Consider the following 22,578-nt stretch of genomic DNA (forward strand, 5'->3'; position numbering starts at 1 on the left):
CTGTGCACCCCCACACGCATATGGCATAACCCCCCCCCCCCTGCCCTCCCCTCCTGTTTCCACTGTTCTCTGTATTCTGCGTGGGCTGGGCAGGCTGAGGCTATTTTTAGCAGCGGGTGAAAAAGCTCCCTGTTCTGGTCTCTCTCTCTCTCTCTCTCCCCTCCACCCATTTTTTTTTTTTTTTTCCTCACTTGGGGCCCCTGGATCACCCCGACTCCACCCACCACGCCCCGGGCCCCCGCACACGAGTGCGGTGAGGGTCTCTGATGTAGGGTGCGGGAGTGGCGCCAGCCCTCTGCTCCGTTTGACTCTTTCAGATCGTTTCTGCGGATTATGTCTGAAAGGTAAACAAGCGGCGCCTCCTGAGGGTCCACCTGCCGTAGACACTACGCCCGCACGGCTTCCGTATTCCAGCCGCTCCACCGACTCTTTGAGGAGGGAGAGGGCAAACAAAGCCAGACAGGGAGGAGAAATGTGTGAACCGGAGGAGAAAATAAGCACGTTTGAGAGGCAGTAATTAGGGGGGGGGACGGAATGATGTTTCCGTCCGACACTTATGTGATCGCGTTGTGTGACACTCGACTCCCATTGTTAGTTTCCTCAAGTTCGTACGCTGCTTGAGTGCTTTTGTCTCGGCGTCCTGTTGGCACTTTGATTTGAATTGCACACTTCAACCCATCTCCATAATATTACGCTTTTAAAATGTTTGTTACAATCACTCAACATACTCCTTAGGATCCCTCTCTGGCTCCCAAAGGGTTAGTTTGATTCCTTCACTGGTTCCTCAGCCCGACATGTTTGAACACGACGTGACCGCTGCCAGCGAGGCAAAGTTACAGAATCGACGTGAAGAATGTTGCTCAACAGTCCCTGCGTGCTCTCTTTTCACACTTTAAAAAAAATGTTGCACGTACGCTGTATATTAGCGGGAAACCTCTGCTTCTCCCTGTTTTTACAGGTTTGTTTTATTTTTTAGTTTAAATGGCCGTACTTCCATCATATTTCTTCTCTTTTCTATGAGTGAAAATAAGATTTGACAAAATGATCTTTAACTTAATGTCCACTTAGGCCTCCAGCTGCTTTCAACCACATTTCGCAATTTTCATAATGTGCATTTGCAGTGACGAGATCATTACGTAACCTGTGACTTTTAAAGACCCACCAGGGGTCAAAGCTGCATCATGGGGCAGTAAGTCCCGGCAAACCAATACACACAATACAAGTGACGTCTCTTCTTTCGCAGAATCTCTTCTGCACTGTTCTACACGTTTACTTTTTGTCCTGTAAAAGTCACGCTGACATTAACATGTTCTACTTCTGCTTCTAGCAGCCACATACATTGTAGTAACACGTTTTTTAACTATTATTCCTTCGTAGTCCGCTGCTGCTCGCCTTTCACCTGTTGCTACATTGTAACTACACTTTGGGGAAAATGAACTGACTACGTCCGCATGGGCATTGACGTCACCACGCCCCGCCCACCGAGCTCTCCCCCGTTCGCTGATTGGACGAGCGCGGACTGAAGGCGGCCCTCTTTGTAAACTTGGCCAAAGTTGTCCCCTCTGCCGGAGGAGCGAGTGAGTTGAGCGCTTCAGACAAAGCCGCCCGCGGTGAGGCTCGGACTGCTCTGAATACCCGGCGGAGACCGTTTCACGTTTTTAAATAAACTATGGTCGGAGATTATTGCTCATTTTCTGGAGATAAGGCGGACATGCACTCTCAGAGAAACTCCAAAAACGGACTAAGTTGCAAGATGGTGCTCCAGGCCGTCGGAAAAGTTCTCCGGTAAAACCCGTTCGTTCGTATTTGTATCTTGTCTGAGTTGTGACATTATTTTCAAACACTGTTCTGTATGTTTGCGGTACCGATGGAGCCGCGTTGTCGACGTAACGTTTTTACCTGTTGGGTGTCTGGGATCTAACGCCGCTTTCTCCACCCGTGTGATGGTTTATTTATTTTGTCCTCCTCTCTGGTCCTCGGTCCTCCAGGGTCACAGAAACGTGACCTTGTCCCTCCATGCGTCTAATGCATCATTTAAGCGTCTAACTAACGATTTGGCTTAAGCAAAGAAAACAGGAAATTCATTCAAACCAGAGCTCCAATTGTTTTATAATGTACAATGAAACGGTTTGAGTGTTAAGTGAAGCGAGCTCGTCAACACAAACTGCAAACCGCGTGTCGTTTTCACACTGTCGGCTAAATAATAAACTATAAAACAAAAGATTGGGAGGCCATGATCCACGCATGATGTTTGAAATGATGCCTCTTAATTGAATCATTTTGGCCGCCATCTAAATGGCACAATGGTCACGATTAATCCCCAAAGGAGAACAAAGGCAACGCGAGACAACCCGTTGTCTTCTAGGCAAATATTTAACCCAATGTGTGTGTGTGTGTTGTGAAGAAGACAGTCATTATCGGTGGGTTCCTCCAGGGGACGGACATTAATGCCGAAGTCTGGGGTCAGGTGTGTTTTCAGTTGCCTTGAAGACCCGCCGTCGTCCGTGAACCGAGATAAGGGGGGAGAACCTCCTCCACCTCAGCGTCTCTTCATGGAGGTTGTAGGCAGGACGTAGTGTGCTGTTGCTTCTGTTGCAGGTTGAGACACAAATTTGACTTCTTGAGAAAAAACAAAACAAAAAAATCACTTTATCAAAGTCAACAAGGTTGCATAGTAATTAAATGTGGGTTTCTCTCGGGGGGGCTTTCAACGTTGCAGCCCCCCGAGAGAAACTGTGTAGTTGTGTGCACTCTAAATGTCATTGAGATCAACAACTTCATAACATGCCGATGAGAGACCTTTGTTCACCGCGGGTCTGTTAATTAACCGGGGGGGGGAGGCCTCGGCCTCATCTCAAACCCCATTTCCTGTCACACGTGTGTGTTGTGATGTTGATGAGGCTCCATCATGGTGCAGCCAGGGGGTCCTCACATACTATGCCGGCCTGAGGGCCGCTGAATGGGATTTAGCACAGGATGACGAGGGGGGAGAGTAGGTAGCCAGAAACGTGCACGCACGCACGCACGCACGCACGCACGCACACACACACACACACACACACACACACATGTTTGGGCCTGCACCGTGGCTCCCATTCTCATTTACGGATTTACAGTGCTGCTGACGCCCCCATTGATGCTACTGTTTAAGTGGTGGCAGCTGTGCATTCTTCATTCCCTCTTATCGCCGTACTGCAGAACGTAACCCCACTGTTACTGACTGCAAGTATTTATGAATCCGTACTCTTTATTTTAAGAAATGCAGAAAATGGACCAGGAAGGAGTTTGACGGAGCGGGTGCACCAGTGTGTAGACATCTTCTGGCTCAGTCCGTCCTCGACTCGGCCTCTTTTCAGCCCCGTGGTGGCTGCTGTGGTGTGGCTTCGGTGTGCTCAGACTGCCTCCGCTCCCGTCTGTGGTTTTTTTTTTTTGGGGGGGGGGGGGGCGCTATTGACTGTTTCATTTGAATCCTGAAATAGGTTCGGAGGCCAGGCTTGGAGAAAAGCGATCCTCCTCGCTGAAGCTGCTCTTTTTCCAAAATAGCGGAGTTCATTCCGTCCGGTCTTGTTGGCCGCGATTAGCAGCGATCACTTCTTGCTATTGATGTTTTACTGCAGGGAGCCGCTGTCTGATATGTGATTGATTTATTCTCTGACCCCTCAGGTGTTAAAGTTCAGTCAGAATTCTTTCTCCTTGGTGCTCATATCCTTATCGTACACACCGGCTGTTTGACAGTTTAAAGTAAACAGTAGTAATATATTGGCACCTTGGTTTGTGTGTCCTGCGCTATAGACGGTGGCATCCTACATGGCAATAAAGTCATGTAGGATGCCGGCTCGAGCAGCGCAGCTCAAGCAGCCGTTGCGCAACATTGTGTTCCAGAGAAAGTACTGAAACGGTTTTCTCCAGCGGAGGGATGTTGTGCAATGTTGCCCCGAGTGATTCCGGGATTCATTTGAGCCAGGTCCTCGTAACGGAGCGGGCTTCATGTACCTGCCGGAGTCTATTTGGCGATCTTCAAGCGCACATACGGCGGCTGACCTGTGCGCCCGCGTGAGGCCAAGCAGATGTACGTCTGACAGGTTGCGTGGGCACACGAGGGATTGTGGGACACACGCGCGTCCTGTCTGGTCCACCAGACCGCAACGCAGCTGTTGTGACCAGCTGGGTCGGCCCTGGGAACAAGGAGGGGGCACAACTGTAGAGATACGTGTTAGTCCGGGTACTGGGAGGGAAGGTAGCGGGTGAAGACAGCAGAGGGGGGGCGGCGCAGAAAAGGGATAAGAGAGTATGTCTAGCAGATGGGAGTTGAGCAGCTGTGAGGTCAGTCACTCCGACTGTACGTCCCCGTTTCCTCATTGAAACATGTTGGTCTTCCTGCTTCAAACTCTGGCCTGGAGTCATTTCGCCTAACCGGGTCTCCTGGATGGCGAGTCTGTGTCCCAGACGGGTCCCGTTGGTGCCGGGCCGGCTGCGGCCGGGCCCCCCCCGGCTCAGAGCCAGGCCCCCGGCCCTTCACCCACTGCCCCTCCACCCCTGCTTTATAGCGCGCCCTGATCTGGTGAGGAGGAGAGAGAGTGAGAGAGAGAGGTATCTGCTGCCTTTTATGGCAAAGACTGGCTTGAGAAAACTTCACCAAGAACAGAAAAAGCTGTGTGTGTGTGTGTGTGTGTGTGTGTGTGTGTGTGTGTGTGTGTGTGTGTGTACGTATGAGGGGAGCAGCGCTGGCACAGAGGAAGTTTTCTTTATCCTAAAATAAACCAATGGCTCCAGAATTTCACCTCCCCCTTACCACACCAATGTTTACGATAGGTGGAGGAGGCGTTTAATGGAAAACGATGACATTTCTAAGGAAATGAAACGGAATGTTTTCAACAGGAGGGGAAAGAGGGGGAGGTAGAAGAACTGATTTGACCCCTTTTTTTCAGAAGGGCTTAGCAGAGCTGGAGGTGTCTGGATGAAGCTCCATCCTCTGGTAAAGCTCTCTCACATGACGGAACGCGTAGCTCACGGCGCTTTACAGACCACATGAATGTGTCCGTACCCGCGTGAGCAGAACGAGGTTTTGTCTGTTGTGAGGGGGAGAAGGAAGATCGGGAGAAATGAGACCAGTAATACACGCCTGGAAAGAAACCTTTAGTGTTTAATTCAGATTTGAGGCGGAGTAAAGGTCGCAGAGTGAGGAAATGGGAAACTGATGGTACGGGATAGTAGTTGGGAACAGAATGGAAAGGGCAGACAGAGATGAACGGATAAGCATGAAAATACGGCGCCTGAAGCCTTTGACCCTGAACAATGGGACGGTCGGGCCGGTGAGGCTGCAGCCGCGACGAAGGAACGCAAAGAATAAATAAATAAAACGAAGAACAGTGCAAGAGGAGAAGAGGTGAAACAGACAGTGGCCATTAATAATTAGCCAGCAATGTAATCTGCGGTGTCCTTTTTTTTTTTTTTTTTCTCAATAAGGCCAAAACGTGCTTCACAGCGAGAACCGAATACCCCGGTGAATCATTACCGAGCCAATGAGAACCAGCACGGTGTCGCGTGTGTCTGCGCAACCGTCGGCCCCCTTCAGATCACGCCGGTTCCCACAGCTGGAACGAGACGACGGCGCACATACAGAGGGGGGAAACTTAAACATTTACAAAGTAAACGGTTGCTGGCTCCGAGTGCGTCCACATGTTGACATGCCTTCCCTTGTTTGCTGAGGTGGAAAACGCTTTGGGGGGGGGGGGGGGCTGAGGCCTCGTGCTCCACAGCTCTTGTCATGTTTCAGCTGTTCTCCCTCCTCTCACCCAATCCCTTCCCTCGCAGCCTCCCCCCTTCTGTCCTCTGTGTCATCCACCTTGAAGCCATTTCTCACAGCTGAATGTGCACCGGCCGTCGCTCCTTTCCAGGAAAGAGGAGCCCAAATGGAAAGTGAGAAGGCTTTTTGTGCTCTGTTCTCGGACCGGGAGTCTTCTGGGAGTGTGACCGGGAAGGAAATGGAGGGGGGGGGGCGGGGGGAGTGAGCGAGCGCCAAGAACACATTGCTCCACCATTGTATTTACACAGAGGGTGTTGCAGAGAGGGGCGGTGGGAACTGGAGATCGAGGGAGGGGGTCCGCAAGATGACGGGCGGAAATGACGTTCGACAAAAGCGCAAAAAAAAAATTTCCGGGAGCAAAACTGAAACTCCTTCGACAGCCGGGCCTCTACTACTGTCTCACTTACGTATCAACGCGTTCAACCTTTGACCCCAGATTGCACTGGTGCAGACAGAGAAGGGGAGGGGGTTACAGCCCTGGAAGTGCAGGAAGTGTGTGATGTGACATCCCCGTGCTAAAACTGGCAGTGGAGGTTCAAGTCGCCGGCGAGGGACGTCTGTGTAGAAGCTATAGACCTATGGTCAGAGGTCAGGGGTCAGGCCCAGACACTGAGCTCCTACTTCGTTTGGTCTCTTTAGGGTGCTGCAAGTCGTTGCTTGGGGGGCAGGAAGTTAAGCGACTCAGTCGTCATCGCACAGTTGATTCCCAGTGCATTTTAAGCGTTTGACCTTCGAGTGTGTTTTTTTTTTTTGTTTTTTGTTTTTTACTGCTGAACCAACATGTGCTTGTTATTACTCTGCGTTCAGCGTTGGCACAGCAGTCAAGCTACGCGAATGTCGTGGTTAGCTTCTATACAGTGAAGTCACGTAGAAACGGCATCCAATCACGAGCACGAGAACTTCTGCTTCCTTAATCTGTTATTGCCCTTTACAGCTCTTTGACCTGTCCTCCTCCTTCTCTTTTTTTTTTTTCCTCCTGCAGGAAGTCAAAGACGAAGCCAAATGGAAAGAAGCCCCCGCCTGAAGAGAAGAAGCAGTACCTGGAACTCGAGTACACAAAAATCCGTGTGGTGGATTTTGACCTCAAGGAGCTGGTGGTGCTGCCCAGAGAGATAGACCTCAACGAATGGCTGGCCAGCAACAGTGAGTACCTGCAGCACGGGACAAAGACAGCCGTCCTCCAGGCAGAGCTGAGGACGGTATCAGAGAACGCAAACCGCTGCTGTCGCTAGGAAGCCTGGTTTTCATATGATATATATACACATTTCGAGCGAGCCGAGCCCTTGATAGGATCCAGACCCGGCGCAGCGTTTGGCTCCTTCCCAACGACACCGCACGCCGCTACTTTAAACACCGTAGTTTACTGCCGGCCTTCATTGCAGTGTTTTAACTCTTTAAAATTGATGCTTGTCATTAGGAGCGTGGTCTCTGGGGTTCTGTGAGCTCGCCTGATGGATGGAGGAGGTCTCTGTTGTGGCACTATTTTCCCCCGTCGCCCTGAACTTGTTTCGGTTACGCATCCAAACCAGACCAGCGAGGAAAGGAAAAATTCTTTCCCATTTACTTTAGGCTGATAAAACGTTATAGAAAACAGATGCGGCGTGTTTTCACCGGTTAATGTGTATACAGACATAAAAAGTCTGAGCAGGGTTTTTATTAAATAGCTTAACCAAATCATTAATCACTGGAACACCCCCCCCACCCCCCCCTCTGCACTCTGCACAGAAGCACAATTATTATATACAATTATTACTAAAAGATAATCTAATCTAATCCTTTTTGTTTGTGCAGTTTAGCAGGTTGTGTAGGACTTTCCTTTGAAAGCAGAAATACCGGTTAAATAGTTCAAACTCCTCCCATCATCTCCATATCTGTGATGCTCACACGCTGTACACTGCATTACAGTGTGTGTGTGTGTGCGCGCGCGCGCGTGCGTGTGGGCGGGCGGGCGCCCGTTTCTCCAACGGAGAAAGTGTCCTCTTAGCCCCATCCTTCAGGCATATAAACGTATTAGGTTGTATATATGTATGACACGTGTCTGAAATCTGTCGTCTTTTTGCCACAGCGACAACATTCTTCAATCTTATCAACCTGCAGTACAGCACTATCTCAGAGTTCTGCACCGGGGACACCTGTCAAGCCATGAATGCCTGCAACACGTGAGTTTCCCCCCCTCCCCTTTTTGTTTGGTTTATTCATCACTCACATGCAGAGGCCCACTGGTTTATTTATCATGAATTGGTTAATTCATCGATGGATGCTTCAACTGGTCAGCGAGGGACGACTCAGGAGGCTTCAGCAGTTTGAGTATATTATTTCCATATCATGAGACACACACAGCAGAAAGGTTTTATTGGTAAAAGTACCCGGTTTACTAGTCAGGAAATAGCCTATTGCCACTGAACCTTCTCATTGATGATTCATCATTTAGTGTAGAAGATGATTTGCTATTTTTTGAGTTGTGAGCCCAGAGGTCAAGGATTTATGTACAAACATGGAGTAGATTCATTCAGACACATTCATTGCGGCTGCGTTACGAATACATCTGACCAATGAGCAGTGAGAGCCTGAGGACGTGCTGGATGCACACGTGGTGTAGCTCCTCCTTTCATCGCCTGCGGTCAAACCGGTGTTTCTTGCTGCTACCCGATCTCTGCTAAAGTCATTATATCAACATCACACACACAATGATTGACCGAGGGGAGTGAGCAACTACTACCAAAGGGGGTCCGCCTGGAACCCGGGACCACGCGTCCGGGTAGTCTGACCCTTCCGAAGTCAACAGACACGGGTGTTTCATGGCTACCGTGTGCAATAAAGTACGGTTACAGCTCTAGAGTACGAGCTGTGAGAGGATGAACCTTCCGTGGAGATCTATTGCTGCCACGTTAGCAGAAGGGGAGGTGACGACCTGTCGGCATTTATCCAACTAGTTTGTCCTGTCGGGGCGCGGTGTCGCCTCCATGTGCGAACCCTCTTCTCTGGAAGGAGGCCGGCGTTCCCCCTGTGAACACTGAAGTCTGGAAAAACCTGATTATCGACACTCTTGAGAAACCTGCGCGTTCATGCGCTCACCCTGGTTAAAAATACGACGGTGAAAACGAGGCAACCGGTGAGAAGGTGGACGAACTTGTCACGAGTTAACCTCCCGGAGAAAGCAAGTTGGGCTGCTGTAGGCGAATAGGCGTCCCGTCTCTCTGCCCGGTTCTGGATTCAACTAAACATGTTTAGTGCATTTTTGTGTGACTCAAAGTTATTACTCTTTCTAAGGAGAAAGCACAGCATTCAGGACTTTACCTTCCACACTGCTTGGCACCCCACCCTTTCCTGCCAGTGCAGGACCTGCACCCCCCCCCCCTCCCCTCCTTCCCCCTTGTGGTAAAAACTGCCTGAGTACCAGCAGCGTCAGTACCCCTGCCCAGAGGCACAGCTCGCACTACTTAAAGAAGAAAATGTTTCCATGAGGGAACGGAACCATTTGGTAGCTATTTAGGTGTGTGTGTGTGTGTGTGTGTGTGTGTGTGTGTGTGTGTGTGTGTGTGTGTGAGTGTGAGATGGGTATTCATGTTCTCACTCTATTCTTTAGCATTTGGTTCTTTATAGCCGGTTGCATCTTTGTTTTTTGGTTTGATTTCCTATTTATAAGAGCGTGCCGGTCAGTGGTTAAGCTCCTTATAAAACATTTAATGGGTCTTCCTCATCCGTCGTCCTTTTCGAGAGTCCGTCAATGTTCAAGTTAGTCATTTCATTGCTTTTATTACGTCCGTGCGTAACCGATATTATCAATCCACATTTCAATATAGTTTTTCCCAGCATTGCACAGCGTGCCACCATTAGCACCATGGGGACATTTAATGATGCCATAAACTTAATATATAAACATTCAAAAAGAAAAAAACAAACATGTCTAGGGAGGTTAGATGCTATATTGAAAAAATGATCAAAAACAATACAGGAAAGAACAAAAAAATGACCCTAAGACTGCTTTGAACCTTTGGAAGAATGAAACTACTTTTTTTATGAGCAGTGAAACGAATCACATTAAAAAAAAATCTATATTCAATCAAATTCTATCAAGCACCTTGTGTGTTGATAAACGGTTGGTAACTCTTCCCTACCGTGCTTTTCGCTGCAAATAGTGGTTTGATCATGTTTGTAGTAAACTGGTTCTGGTTTCACTTCCCGTCTCATTGTGAGGTGCTCATCTGCTGGCATGACTGTCGACCTAAAGCTCCGATCAGCAGCAGGACGGCGAGGGGGGGGGGCCTGGCGTCTACCAGAATGATGCGTCACTACTCTATAACACAGTGGGCAAAAAAAAAACATGACGCAACTTCCTTTCGTCTCTACTTCTGGCCCTGCTTTCCCACTGGATGCGCATAAAAAGATTCAGCTGAGTTTTTACTGATGCAGGGCGCATTAATCATGGGGAGGCCTCTTTTAGAATGTGCAAGCAGCCCCATCCCCTCGCTCTAAGGACCGTGTGCCCTCTGTGAAGAAAGGATGCTCCTAGTCTTACTGGCCCATTACTCGTTACTGTCGGACAGAACGTCGCCTCACTGCCAGTACGTTATTTTTTGTTGTGCGAAATCTCTCTCGCAGCTCGTCTCGAATGTTTCTTTCTCTTCCTGCTCGGATGAATCATTTGTTTACCAGGAAACACTGGTGTTTTTGTCTGCGCAACCCGTACTGCAACCACAAAGCATTTAGTTAGGAAACATTAACTGTGATTCATTAAAACTCATCTCTCAGGTGCGTAATCGCATCCTGTTTGTGATCCATGCGTCTGACGCGCCGTTTTGAGAGACACACGCACACATGTGATGACGGCGTTTGGCATGTTTTCTCTTGTGTCTCTCTTTCTAGAATATACTACTGGTATGACGAGAGGGGGAAGAAGACAAAGTGCACTGCTCCACAGTACGTCGACTTTGTGATGAGTCTTTGTCAGAAACTGGTCACAGACGAGGAAATCTTCCCTACTAAATATGGTGAGTGTCCCCCTGCAGGTCTCCTGTGTCCTAGAAGCTGCTGCTGGCCCCTGCTGCTCCAGATGGAGGGTGTAAATGAGAGGGGGGGTCAAGATCAATTAATCAACCAGCTTTTGGGTTGTTCAAACTCTTAGTGATTACATTACAGAAGGCACTCGTAAGATGCGAGTAGAAAAATAGTTCTCAATACTCAAATGATTTCTCTATTTGATGTTTGTAAAGAAAGGTTTTCATCCTTCCAAAATATATATTGTTTTATTTCTTCTTTTTTTTTTAAGCTGACTTCCCCATTAGAAACACATGTGCTTGTTCTATTGTAAATCAAGCATTTAGGATTCACAGGATTTCTTTTTTTGATAATATGTAGAATAATTGAACAAAACGAAGCTTACCCTCTCCTGTGCTTAACCCGGTCTCTCCTCCTCTCTCCCCCCTCCAGGCAAAGAGTTCCCCAACTCCTTTGAGTCCTTGGTGAAGAAGATCTGCCGGTACCTGTTCCACGTGCTGGCTCACCTCTACTGGGCGCACTTTAAAGAGACCGTGGCTCTGGAGCTGCAGGGCCACCTGAACACTCTGTACGCACATTTCATCGTTTTCGTAAGGGAATTCAACCTGGTCGACCCCAAGGAGACCTGCATCATGGACGACCTGTCCGAGGTCCTCTGCACCCCCGCCCCGCTACCCGCACCCGCCCCGGCCCCCTCCGCCCCGGCCTCGGCGCCCTCCCCTTCTTCACAAAACCATGTGACGGAGAGATGAGCGGGGGGGGGGGAGGTGAGAACAGCAGCCCCGGGGGTGAAGATAAGATGGAGGCGAGAAGCAAAGACAGCCTGCCCCACCCCCCTCTTCGGTGCCAGCAGGACTTAAAGACCTTCCACTACCCTTATATTTCGCTATGACACCAATCAACCAGCCGGAAGGATGGGGGGGGGGGGGGCTTTTGAGGGTTTGGGGTAGCGGGGAGGGGTTTGTCACGCCAGCAGGAATTGGCGTGAGCATTCCTCCCAGAGGCAAATCCCTCCCACCTCCTCTGCAATTTAAAAGTATGTGTATGTTTGTTTTTCTTTTTTTGGTTTTATTTCACCTTTTCTTTTTTTCTTTTAAGTTTAATTCAGTTTTCATTTTTTGCTGAGGGGGGAGGGGGTGCAGTGTGGCCCCTTAGTCTCCTTCTGTCCTCTACCTAACATACAGTACAGGGAGGGGTTTCTGCTTTGCTTCAACCTGCTATTGTACAGTGTTGTTAATGTGAGGAGAAGAGATGTTCTCCTCACCTGCAGGCTTGTCCTTCCCTCCTCCTCCTCCTGCTTGGGGGAGGGGGGGCACGGCCACCACGCTGGCCAGTAGGGAGCCACGTTACTGCCTGACGGGGCGATACTAGCCAATCACTGTTTGGGTTGTTTATGTGGGGGATGATTTGAAGCGCTTCCTACTCAGGGCCTAAGAGAATATGTCACTGCTGCCAGAGAGGAGTTAGTCTCTCTTTTCTTTTGTTTTGATTCTCTCGTTCACAGACTGCTTATCCCTTTTTACGGCCGACGTCTGCCGTGTTTAACTACACTATAGTCACATAACCACATGGCGAAGTCCCAGCGGCCACCTGTAGAGGGCAGCGAACATGAAGAGAGGCTAACCCGCAACAGGGAGATGGAGAGAGAAATATAAAAGATTGTATGATGGATATTTAAATTGGATCCGAGTCGAGACGGACTGGTGCCAATATGAGTCCGAGTCGTGTGCCGGTGCTCTGCACAGCAGCAGCCACTTGAACCGCCACCAACACCCACTTCAGCAGCACAGAAGGACAAAGACATGAGGTAATGTCTGCAGGCCCAGAGAGGCGCACACGGAGGGAGTGACGGGTGGGAGGAGATGATGTGGAGCTGCTCTGCTGTTTAACAGCCAGTGCTTAAGTCAGGTTCTCCACTCCTGGTTTATTATTTTTACCCGACCCATTTAAAATTAGATAAAAATAAAAAAAAGATTATCAGAGGAAAATTAGTTCAGAAATAATAACAATAATGTTATCATTACACATGTATAGAAAATGCACAGTCTGCTTGGACTTTACTGTACAAAGAATCACAAGTGGGTTCTCTCAGACATAGCCTTTGTATCGAGGAGGATTGGGTTCATTATTCTCCTTTTTTATTTATTTTTGGTTTTTTTGCAGGGTTCTTCAGTTCTGGCTCTCATTTTTATGTATTTTAATTATTAACTAAGTTAAAAGCAATTTAATATTTTAAGCTCTGCAGATTATAATCTAATAAAAAGAGAGAAATTCCACTTCGCCTCAGAGTCTTTTGTATCGATGCGTTTGTGAAAATGAAATGAAATTAAAAGGAAAGAAACAAGCTTGTTGTGTGCTGCCTCGTACAAATTATGACTTGACTACTTGATGTTCACTATAGAGGGCTTTAGTTTTTTTCGATTCGTTACCTGAGGAAGAATAAAACCAAACTGTCACGTTTTTAACGGATCACTCCAAACTTTTATCACTTGTTATCCCTATCACATTTTATACAGATTTTTAAAATTCATTTCAGTTCTTATGTTAGTCTTTCGTTTGCTACAGGTTATAGGAAGCACGAGACTAATATGAAGAAAAACATGATGCAACAACAATCCCAACCTGTATATCTTCATAGATTAGTCACGCAGAACTGACGCTGTACAAGGACACTTCGTTTGCTTAAATTGCATCTCAGTGATTTAAATTACTCTTGACATCAGAGGAGAGGGGGGAGCAGAAGAACACTTCTGATGATAAGGCCATTAAGATATCAACGCATAATATGCCATACAAATGTCATTAAAGTAATTAGTAGAACCGAAGTAATGTCGTAAAATACATTATGCAGTATGCCACTAAAGAAATTCTCATTGTAAGAGTACATATATAAAGAAAAAATGAGGCCACGTAATTTTCATATAAAACGTATAGTATGATATACTGTATTACGTTTTCACTCAATCTTTGACATTTTTATCAGCTACATGATCTATTTTTTTTTTCATGAAGTACTATAATATGACATTTGTATTTAGCTTGTTTTCACTTTGTATTAATGTACTATATGAGGACTGTATAAGTCAATTTCTAACATTACAAAACTTCACATGAATAATAAAACATGCATACACACATAATTATAGATATAAAATGATCAGATGCAACCAAACTGCACTTCCTTTTCCTTCTGGGTCAATTCTGTGACCCTAAATGGAAACATGCACACATGTGATACTCCACAACACGCGTTCCTCAACTATACAAAATGTCATTGGCTGACGTGGACCGTGACGTCATTCGGGCTGCTTCTTTGACCTGCGGACCCCCGCGGAGCCGCGCCGCCTTCTCACCGTCGCCCGCAAGGTGACGCCCTCGTTCAGTTTAAGCCGCGCGATGCCGCCCGACTCGTCCAGTTTTTTGGCGCTGCAGCACGGCGTGGGGACCTTCGTGGTGTTCCCGAACTTGGAGTAGTCCACGGCGTACATGCCGTCCTCCGCGGAGACGGTCGGCACGAAGCGCTGCCCCCACAGGATCTCCTCCGACACGTATGAGGTCCTGGCCTGGGTGGTGATGCCCGTGGTCTCCACCACCCCTTCCAGCACCGCGATCACCTCGATGTCGTCGTACTGCAGGTCACCAGCGGACAGCTCGTACAGGGGGCTGTCCTTGTCGATCACGTGGCAGATGATGAGGGGGGACACCAGGAAGACGCCGTTGGTGCCCACCGGGTTATCCATGTGGATGTCGATCTGGTCCAGAGGCAGAACCTCGCCCTCCTCCGTGGAGCTTCTCCTGACCACCTGCAGCCGCACGGTGGCGCTGATGATCATGCTCTTCCTCAGGTCGCCGATGCGGATCATGAAGCACAGCTTGTTGTTGCGGACGGAGATGACTGCGTGCTTGCTGAAAATGAGCGTCTCCGCGCGCCGATTGGCCTGCGCGGTTTTCATGAAGATGCACCCGAGCATGATGGCGTTGATGAGCAGTCCGACGATGTTCTGCACGATGAGGACGACGATGGCGGAGACGCACTCCTCTGTGACCATCCGGCCGCCGAAGCCGATGGTCACCTGGACCTCTATTGAGAAGAGGAAAGCGGAGGAGAAGGAGTGAATGTCCGTTACGCACGGGACAAAGTCGTCTCCCTTCTGGTCCAAGTCGCCGTGCGCAAACGCGATGAGCCACCAGATCATCCCGAAAAGGAGCCAACTGCACAGGTAGGACATGGTGAAAATGATGAGCGTGTGGAGCCATTTTAAATCCACCAGAGTGGTGAAGACGTCCAGCAGGAATCGACCTTGTTCTCTGATGTTGGTGTGCGCTACGTTGCAGGTGCCGTTCTTGGTGACGAACCGTGCTTTCCCCGGTTTGGCCTTAAAACACTTCGGCTGCAGGACATCCTCGGCCAGACGTGTGAGTAAATAATCCTCTGGAATGAGTCCTTTCCTGGACAACATAGCGCTCCCATGCTATACGGACCCTCAAGTATTTGTTTGTGTTGCTTTTAGAGATCTCCTCGGCCCTGCTGAAGATGAATTACTCTCCTCTTCCCCCCGGGCGTCTTTCCTTACAACTCCTCAGCTGTCGAGCGCAGTTATCTCCCCCGTTTTTCTGGAGGTATGTGCACTCCTCGCGTTGCCTCCAGATCAGGCGCTCCACAACCGCGCATGCAGTCACAGGGGGGGGGGGGGGAATTCTCTCCTTCCAGCTCCGCAGCTGCCGCAGTCAGTCAAAGCGGCCCCAGACCGGCTGGATGCGCCACGCTGCCCGCTTGCATCCACGATCGACCCCGTGTGCAATCACCGTGGAAATTCAGTCAGATGTTAAATGTTGATGCTTGAGCCAAGCGGGGCCCCCCTGGGCTGAGTTCTTATCACCCCCGTGGACCAGAAGGCACAGGCTTTAGCGGCACATTAGGCTGTGTGATGAGTCTGCCACTTCACCTGAGCTTGGTAACGTGAGATGGAGACGTTGTGAGGTAAGGTGGGCCTATTGTCCTCCACCATCTCTTTTTTTTTTTTGACTAGAAGACCGGAGTGGGACCCTTCAAACTAAAGCCCCCAGGCAGCCGTGAATATATAATGGGTTAAATATAGAGCGCTATACATTAAGTGGTCTTCAGGCTGTTTGGGGATGAGTTTTGCTTTACATGAATAGAAAGTGGGCCCTTTTCTATCTATTCATCCAGAGTCTTAAAATCACCACGGCTCCTTCTCTTCTCCATTCCAGCCACCGGACAGCTTATTTTACAGGCGGCCGTTCTCCTCTTCAACTTTCTAACGTCACACGTCAGCTCGGGCTGCAGCTGCTCACCCCGCCGTGACGCCCCTCTTAGAGTCTTAGAAGATATGGATATAGAACACCGTGCTGTGTCTCTGGCCCTTTGCCTTCATCTGGCTGGACAGCACGGCGTACTCTTCAGCGGATTTTGAACCCGCGAGCTGCTGATGACTCGTTTATTTCGCAACCGTCACAGCGTTTCATTCACACAAGCACAAAAAAAAACTTTGGAGGTCGTCCCAGTCGTCATTCTGACTGAGCTCAACAGAAAAAAAAAACACGCTTGTTAATGATCATTCATGTTTTATTAACAAAGCATTTACTTTGTATGTACAAATATTATACAAGACAATTATAAAATAAAAGGAATATATCTTCGATGGGACAATTGCACTTTGAATGGCTGCGTCTAACGCTTCTCCCTCTCCTTGTGCTATTTGTCTGCCCGTACGAAGGAGGCAAAGACGCTGTCTTCCTTGTCCAGCAGCGCCTGGGGCCTGTCGTACTCCAGGATTATCCCCCGCTTCATCACAATCACTAGGTCGGCATTCAGGATGGTGTGGACGCGATGCTGTGCGGCGGAGGGGAAAAGAATCAGTCGCTACATTGACTCTAAAAAGTCAAAAAAATCAACGCGTTGCCACACAAACTTTCATTTTTACACTGATAAGCACCACTCCAATGGCACTGGCTGGTAGGTTAAGTATGAGGTGCAATAAATGGTTGTGGGCCAGGAAGATACACGGGAATAATTTGCCCGGTGGAATTCTGGGGGGAGATACTCACTGCTATAGTAACTACTGTTCGGTCCGCAAAAGCAGTCATCACAACTTTCTGCAGGATGCTTTCCTGTGAGGACAGAGGGAGGGGAGGCTGATTTACTTTCATGACGGAGAATCAAGGACAAGCACAAAGTGGTATGCAAAGTTGTTTTTTTTTAAAAGCAATTTGAGCAGTTATCGTGTTCCTTGGTGCTTTTGAACCCCGTTGGAGCTTATTACTGTCACCTCTCTCGCTCCTCGTCCCTGATTAGACGCTTCACCGTGTTTCCCTGCGGGCGGTGCAGCTGCGTTATTGTATGCTGGAAATGTCGCTCTTTGTGACCCATGATCCTTGAGTGGGTCTTGCATGTGAAAACACTGACTCCCTTAAGGCTCCCAGCAATTTCCCTTCTATTTCCTCAGTTCTCTCCCCCCTAACACACTAAGCACACTTCCTCCCCCCTCTCGTCTCTCCTGCTTCCACAATGAAAACCCTTTAAATAAATGGACCAGGAGCAAATAACAATTCAATTATTATTTCATTAAAAAAACGAAACTAAATGAATTGAAATGAAAAGACACTGACCGTTGCCATGTCTATGGAAGCAGTGGCTTCGTCCATGATGAGGATGCTGCTCTTCCTGACGAAGGCTCTGGCCAGACAGAACAGCTGCCGCTGACCCTGACTGAAGTTTTCTCCACCCTCTGTCACCATGGCATCTGAATGAAATAAACACTGTTAGTCTGGTGATATTCATGTATTTGGTATACTGGTGTAAATATTAATATCAGAGACTGCTTCATGCGTGACATGGAACATTACGATGGCACTACGCTAGTATTTCAGAGTTCATCAGCCGTTAACTCGTACGGACCAATATCTTATTATGAAGAAAATTACAATTAAATTATACATCGCATGAGAAAATAAGAATACGGTATGATGAAGTAAAACAAACTTGTAAAAAACTCAATTCCAATCCATTCACTTACAAAGACTCACTGCGGATAACTGGTCTGCTCAATATTCACCACAACACTCAACATCGACACTAAACGGTTACTTTAACTTAATTACTTTAACAAATTAGTCCTTAACCTCTGGGTGCAGATCAATATCTTAGCAGAGATTTGGCTCTAAACTAAAGCAATGAGTAACTTACATTGAACATGTTACACACTGACACACACACACACATCTGTCATTGTCACATTGATTGAATCCGGCGACATGTGAAGCGAGCAGTCTGTTATTCCACCCGAGTAACGAATGCTTTCTCTGCCTTTTCTTCATAAGTAAAAGGACGGACAGAGGCAATAAAAAACCTGGGGGATAAACTTCAAACCTAAAGCAGCTGAAGCAGCAACCTGCAGAGGCGAGGTCAGTGTGTATGTAGGTTGGAGAGGAACATGACTCTTACGCTCCGCTAACATCTGATGTGATGAGACCGCCGCTGCCGTCTGACAACTGCCGAGTCTGAGTCAAAAATACGATCTGAAGGGAGCCAAGCATGAAGTGGCTTCACACAGAATACGTAAAAGATTCATGCTCATGTGCATCTGATACAGCAGCCTGGCCGTTGTAACGAGAAACTACAGTTGCATCAGAGCAATAGAAGGGAAGACTCACCAGGGAGATGAACACACACACACATTTAAACAACCACATGTTTCTCACCCAGGCCTCCTGGGAGGGATTTAACAACAGGCTTCAGCTGAGCGATCTCCAGAGCTTCCCAGAGCATCTCATCTGTAGCCTTCAACTCCGGGTCCAGGTTGAACCTACGCGCACAAACGCAGGCGCGTGAACACGTAGAAGTAGACTTTTGTCTTGATTACTTCATTAATTAGCTACATGGTGTTTTATCACCTAAACCCTGGACAAGGCCATTCCATTTATTCAACAACAACATTACATTTTAGGAATGTCATTGTGACCTTGATCTGCACTCTGTCTGACGGCATCACATAGCGCCCTTAAAGGTACCCTCATCTATCGTCCAACGCGACAAAGGCTTAAGCATTGCTGTCTTGCGGTCTCTCTCCGGCTGTGCTGCCTTCATCACACAGTCTACAATTAACCAGGGACGTTTTCAGAGGAACGTCCTACTCGGCTCTACTTCAACGTTTCGTTGTACCGGATGGCGCCGCTGAACAGGAAGGGGTCTTGAAGGATGATGGACAAGCGAGACCTGAGCGTCTGCAGAGGCAGCTTGGCGATGTCAATGCCATCGATGATGATCCTCCCTGCGAAAAAAAAGGGAGAGAGAGAATAACGAACCACACATCAAACACAGACTACCGTGTGAAAGCTTTTTCAATGTGCTGAGTTTCAACGTAAGCGTGGACGTTTTGCTTTACCTTCAAACATGTCCACCATGCGGAATAAGGCCAAGGAGAAAGAGGACTTGCCGCTTCCCGTCCTGCCACATATTCCCACCTGAAAACCAACATGTCCGACTCATTATTAACAGAATGATTCCATCGTTGGTCTTTGGTTTCACAGGCTGCCTCAGTTTGACGATACCTTCTGTCCGGGGTGGATGTGTGAGTTGACATTTTTGAGCACTGGCTTCAGCGCGGCGTCATATCGGACACTCAAATTCTGGATCTTGATCTCTCCGTCTTTGGGCCAGCAGTCAGGGACCTGAGACACAGCTGGGGACAGACGCAGAAACATCAGTACATTTCTACCCCTTCACATACAGACTTATTAGCACTATATGAAAACATGGTCTAACTTTAAACTGCACTTCTAGACTAGGGTGAAATTACACGGCTTAACCATGTACAGTCAGTGCTCTAAATTGTGGCCAAACACAGACAGTCAGTAACGCTGTTTATAATGTAAACGAGGGACATTAAATGTTCATCTGAAATAGTGGTCGCAGTTATATTTGTGTTTGTTGAAGTGCATTTGAATGAGCTCTGGTCGCCCTTTATGAAGGCAGCAGATATTCGCTGCACGCGGTCTCAAACTGAAGAGCGATTACTGGAAGTATTAATTAGAAGGCAGAACTACTGCTCCCCGTTCTTAATTACAGTGCAAGCGGGAGAAGCAACATGACGTGACAGATGTTTCTCGTAGACTAATCACACAGAACACACAAGATATTTCATAGCCGCATCCCAAAATGCGGCTCTCGTAGCAAAAGCATTTCATTGGTCATAAGTTTGCTGCGATAAAAAACTTTTTAGGATTCCCAAAGGGCCTCACGGCGGGACGGTGAAAGCAGTGAGCGGGATCGGCTGTGATTGTCGAAGCCAACCTGTGATTATCCCTTTTTAGTGTGCTCAACAGGTGTGTGACACAAGCCTGGCCACACAATCACAAAAGGACAGTGTGGCATTGCTGCAGGTGCACGCAGCGGGGCGTCCGACTGCAACCGGGCCGCCAAGTTCACAAAAAAATAAAGCCCCCTGGGTGAGAAACTAACTCTGCGGAGGTAAAACCATAAAAGCAAAGAGAGAATGTACAACTGCTGATTCTTCAGACAAAGACTGGATGAACATCTACAGCATAACACGGCAGGTTGAATAAAACACCGAAACTGAGTGGTGCTCATATCCAGGTTGCCGATGGAGACGCTGGTGTCTCGGCGTCAGTGCATAAGAGCAGAGCAGCCTTGGTTTTAAAAGCATTTTACAACAACAATTACATATTTATTGTGGTTGGCTGATCACGGAGGTAAAGCCACTAAGGCGGAAACACTGCTGCTTCGTGGCGTTCGTATTGCTGGACGCCGCTTTGTGTGTAGCCCGAAAAAGCAATCAATTCCAATCGAGCTCCTGGTAGAACTGGTTAAAGGAGTTTAATTTAAGAAGGGTCTTTGAAGGTGTGGCCGCACTCACTGAGCAGTCCCTCGTAATTCTCCGGTTCAGTTTTGAGCAGCCCGTTAATTCTCTTGACTGAACCGAGCTGCACTTCCATGTCTGCCAGGTTACGCACCATCCAGTTCATGTAGTTGGATACCTGATACATAAGAGGGAGGAGGAAGAGGAGGAGGAGGAAGAGGGGAGTTGGTTAATGTCAACGTAGGCACACACTTCATTTGCCGTTTGTCAGATACATTTCTCAACGTTTAATTATTCAGTTGAAAATATTAAATTCGCCAAATTTTGTAAACACATGTTTCCACCAGACTGAAGTGATATAATCAGAAAAGTTTGACTAACATCTTCAACTGTAAAGTTTTTATTACCTAAGTATCAATAATGGAATATTGATGTTTTTCTGTTTCAACAGATGTTCAGGCAGATTTCACATTCACAATTTCAAAGTATTATTTTTTGCTGAAAGATACACAAGATACTCTAAAATAATTGGTCAGGAGAGACGGAAATATATTCAGATATACAAAGAGCAGAACAAGAAAAGTAACTCAAATCTGTTGCCTGTGACACGTTATAAAAACACACACACACACACACACACACACACACACACACACACACACACACACACACACACACACACACACCAGGAGTGCGTAGGTCAGTCCCAGCCCCACCAGACCGGGAGTCAGCTGGTTGTAGAGAGAATTACTGATGGAGGTCACAGCCGCCACCAACACAACACAAGCTCCAATATACTCCTGCAGAGAAAGAGAGAGAGACACGTCAACGTAACAGCAGGAAGGTGAAGCATCGCTGCATAATTTAAAAAGGTCAATTAAAAAGAGGAGATTTTGATTTAGTTTAAATGTAGAAGATGGACATGCTGCCATAGAGCCCTGTTTGGTTTTCCTTCCTGCACACATGAATCTCCTGCGTCCAACTGTGAAACACAACGAGCCAAATGAGCTGCGAGCGGCTGATGGTTAAAACATCACACGAAGAACACAGAACGTGACCTTGACAAAAACGAGCGATGAGGGATTCAGTGTTTTGGGGATCCCAACAGAGGGAGCCAGCGACATAAACAGCTGCCGCCAACAGACCTGAAGCGGATCCCGAAGCACTGAGCGGGGGAACAAAGCGCCATTACCATTCTGACCTCCAGCCAACGGTTGGCCGCCGTGCGGAAGAGGGAAGCGATGTTGTTGGCGTCCGTGTACTGCAGTAACCTCTGTCTGAACCTGGGCTCGTACCTGCCGGCGGAGAAAGAAAAAGTTTCCTTTTTGTTTGTGTCCCTTCACAATTGGAGATTTCAAGTTTCCACATCAAATTGCATATTTGGACCTTGATTGGCTTCCAAACTAGCTGTTATTTCAGAAAATCCTCAATCAAAGAGACACTTTTCCCAATCAACAGATGAATATGAACACAGACGTTTAGCGTGGAGCTCTGCACACACGTCATTTAGCACAGTGAGGCTCCAACATCCAAGTAAAAATATATGGTACAACAATATTCACTTAAGATAGTTTGACCCGTTGTTAATGATCACCTGAGGGCCCTTATAGTGGTGAGACCTTCCACTGTCTCAGAGAAGTGGCAGAGCAGAGGGAGTTGGGTGCTGTCCTCCAGCTGCTGCAGGTCCCTGACCGGAAGACAGAGGACACAAAAAAAGAAGAGGGAAATATCAACTGAAGCAAAGTTCAAATAATATCAGAGGTCGTAGGGTTGGAGAAGGGTTAGCAGAAGAGAAGAGCAGAAGTGAACGGTTCAATGGGTTCAGAGAACTGTTGAATCCAATAAAAAGATATTTCACTGCGACATGCATCCCACTCTCAATCGGATGGGTTCATGCATTTTAGCACCCGTCTCTATTATATGGGAAATAGAAGA

At 47.8% G+C, this 22,578-nt stretch overlaps 3 protein-coding genes across 13 annotated transcripts in view; 1 reads left to right on the top strand and 2 right to left on the bottom strand.

Moving 5' to 3' along the window:
• Positions 1-13,080, top strand: part of LOC120808801 (MOB kinase activator 2) — a 40,697-nt gene extending 27,617 nt beyond the window's left edge. For 5 of the 6 annotated variants that reach the window (XM_040161989.2, XM_040161987.2, XM_040161985.2 and 2 more), the window contains exons 2-5: positions 6,789-6,949; positions 7,872-7,965; positions 10,673-10,797; positions 11,237-13,080. In XM_040161989.2, the coding sequence (XP_040017923.2) occupies positions 6,789-6,949; positions 7,872-7,965; positions 10,673-10,797; positions 11,237-11,556 (700 nt within the window). In that variant the 3' untranslated portion in view covers positions 11,557-13,080. Of the gene's footprint in view, positions 1-1,561; positions 1,786-6,788; positions 6,950-7,871; positions 7,966-10,672; positions 10,798-11,236 lie in introns of those variants that run through there. The other variant, XM_078082803.1, reaches the window with a different exon arrangement.
• Positions 13,081-13,262: 182 nt separating this feature from the next.
• kcnj11 (potassium inwardly rectifying channel subfamily J member 11) lies at positions 13,263-15,470 on the bottom strand. Its single transcript, XM_040161983.2, has one exon. The coding sequence runs from the start codon at positions 15,262-15,264 to the stop codon at positions 14,101-14,103; it is 1,164 nt and encodes a 387-aa protein (XP_040017917.2). The 5' UTR covers positions 15,265-15,470; the 3' UTR covers positions 13,263-14,100.
• A 903-nt stretch (positions 15,471-16,373) lies between these two features.
• The window catches only part of LOC120808796 (ATP-binding cassette sub-family C member 8), a 37,020-nt gene continuing 30,815 nt past the window's right edge, over positions 16,374-22,578 (bottom strand). For all 6 annotated transcript variants that reach the window (XM_040161974.2, XM_078082799.1, XM_078082800.1 and 3 more), the window contains 11 exons: positions 22,238-22,330; positions 21,836-21,938; positions 21,330-21,443; positions 20,701-20,821; positions 19,376-19,506; positions 19,210-19,288; positions 18,987-19,095; positions 18,527-18,630; positions 17,435-17,568; positions 16,874-16,936; positions 16,374-16,658 (listed from right to left, as the gene is read on the bottom strand). In XM_040161974.2, the coding sequence (XP_040017908.2) occupies positions 16,521-16,658; positions 16,874-16,936; positions 17,435-17,568; positions 18,527-18,630; positions 18,987-19,095; positions 19,210-19,288; positions 19,376-19,506; positions 20,701-20,821; positions 21,330-21,443; positions 21,836-21,938; positions 22,238-22,330 (1,189 nt within the window). In that variant the 3' untranslated portion in view covers positions 16,374-16,520. The remainder of the gene's footprint in view (positions 16,659-16,873; positions 16,937-17,434; positions 17,569-18,526; positions 18,631-18,986; positions 19,096-19,209; positions 19,289-19,375; positions 19,507-20,700; positions 20,822-21,329; positions 21,444-21,835; positions 21,939-22,237; positions 22,331-22,578) is intronic.

This window comes from Gasterosteus aculeatus, chromosome X, assembly GCF_964276395.1.
Source record: "Gasterosteus aculeatus chromosome X, fGasAcu3.hap1.1, whole genome shotgun sequence".
Taxonomy (NCBI): domain Eukaryota; kingdom Metazoa; phylum Chordata; class Actinopteri; order Perciformes; family Gasterosteidae; genus Gasterosteus; species Gasterosteus aculeatus.

Bases quoted from the DNA above. Each gene is read 5' to 3' on its own strand.
- kcnj11 (XM_040161983.2), bottom strand. From the start codon at position 15,264: ATGTTGTCCAGGAAAGGACTCATTCCAGAGGATTATTTACTCACACGT.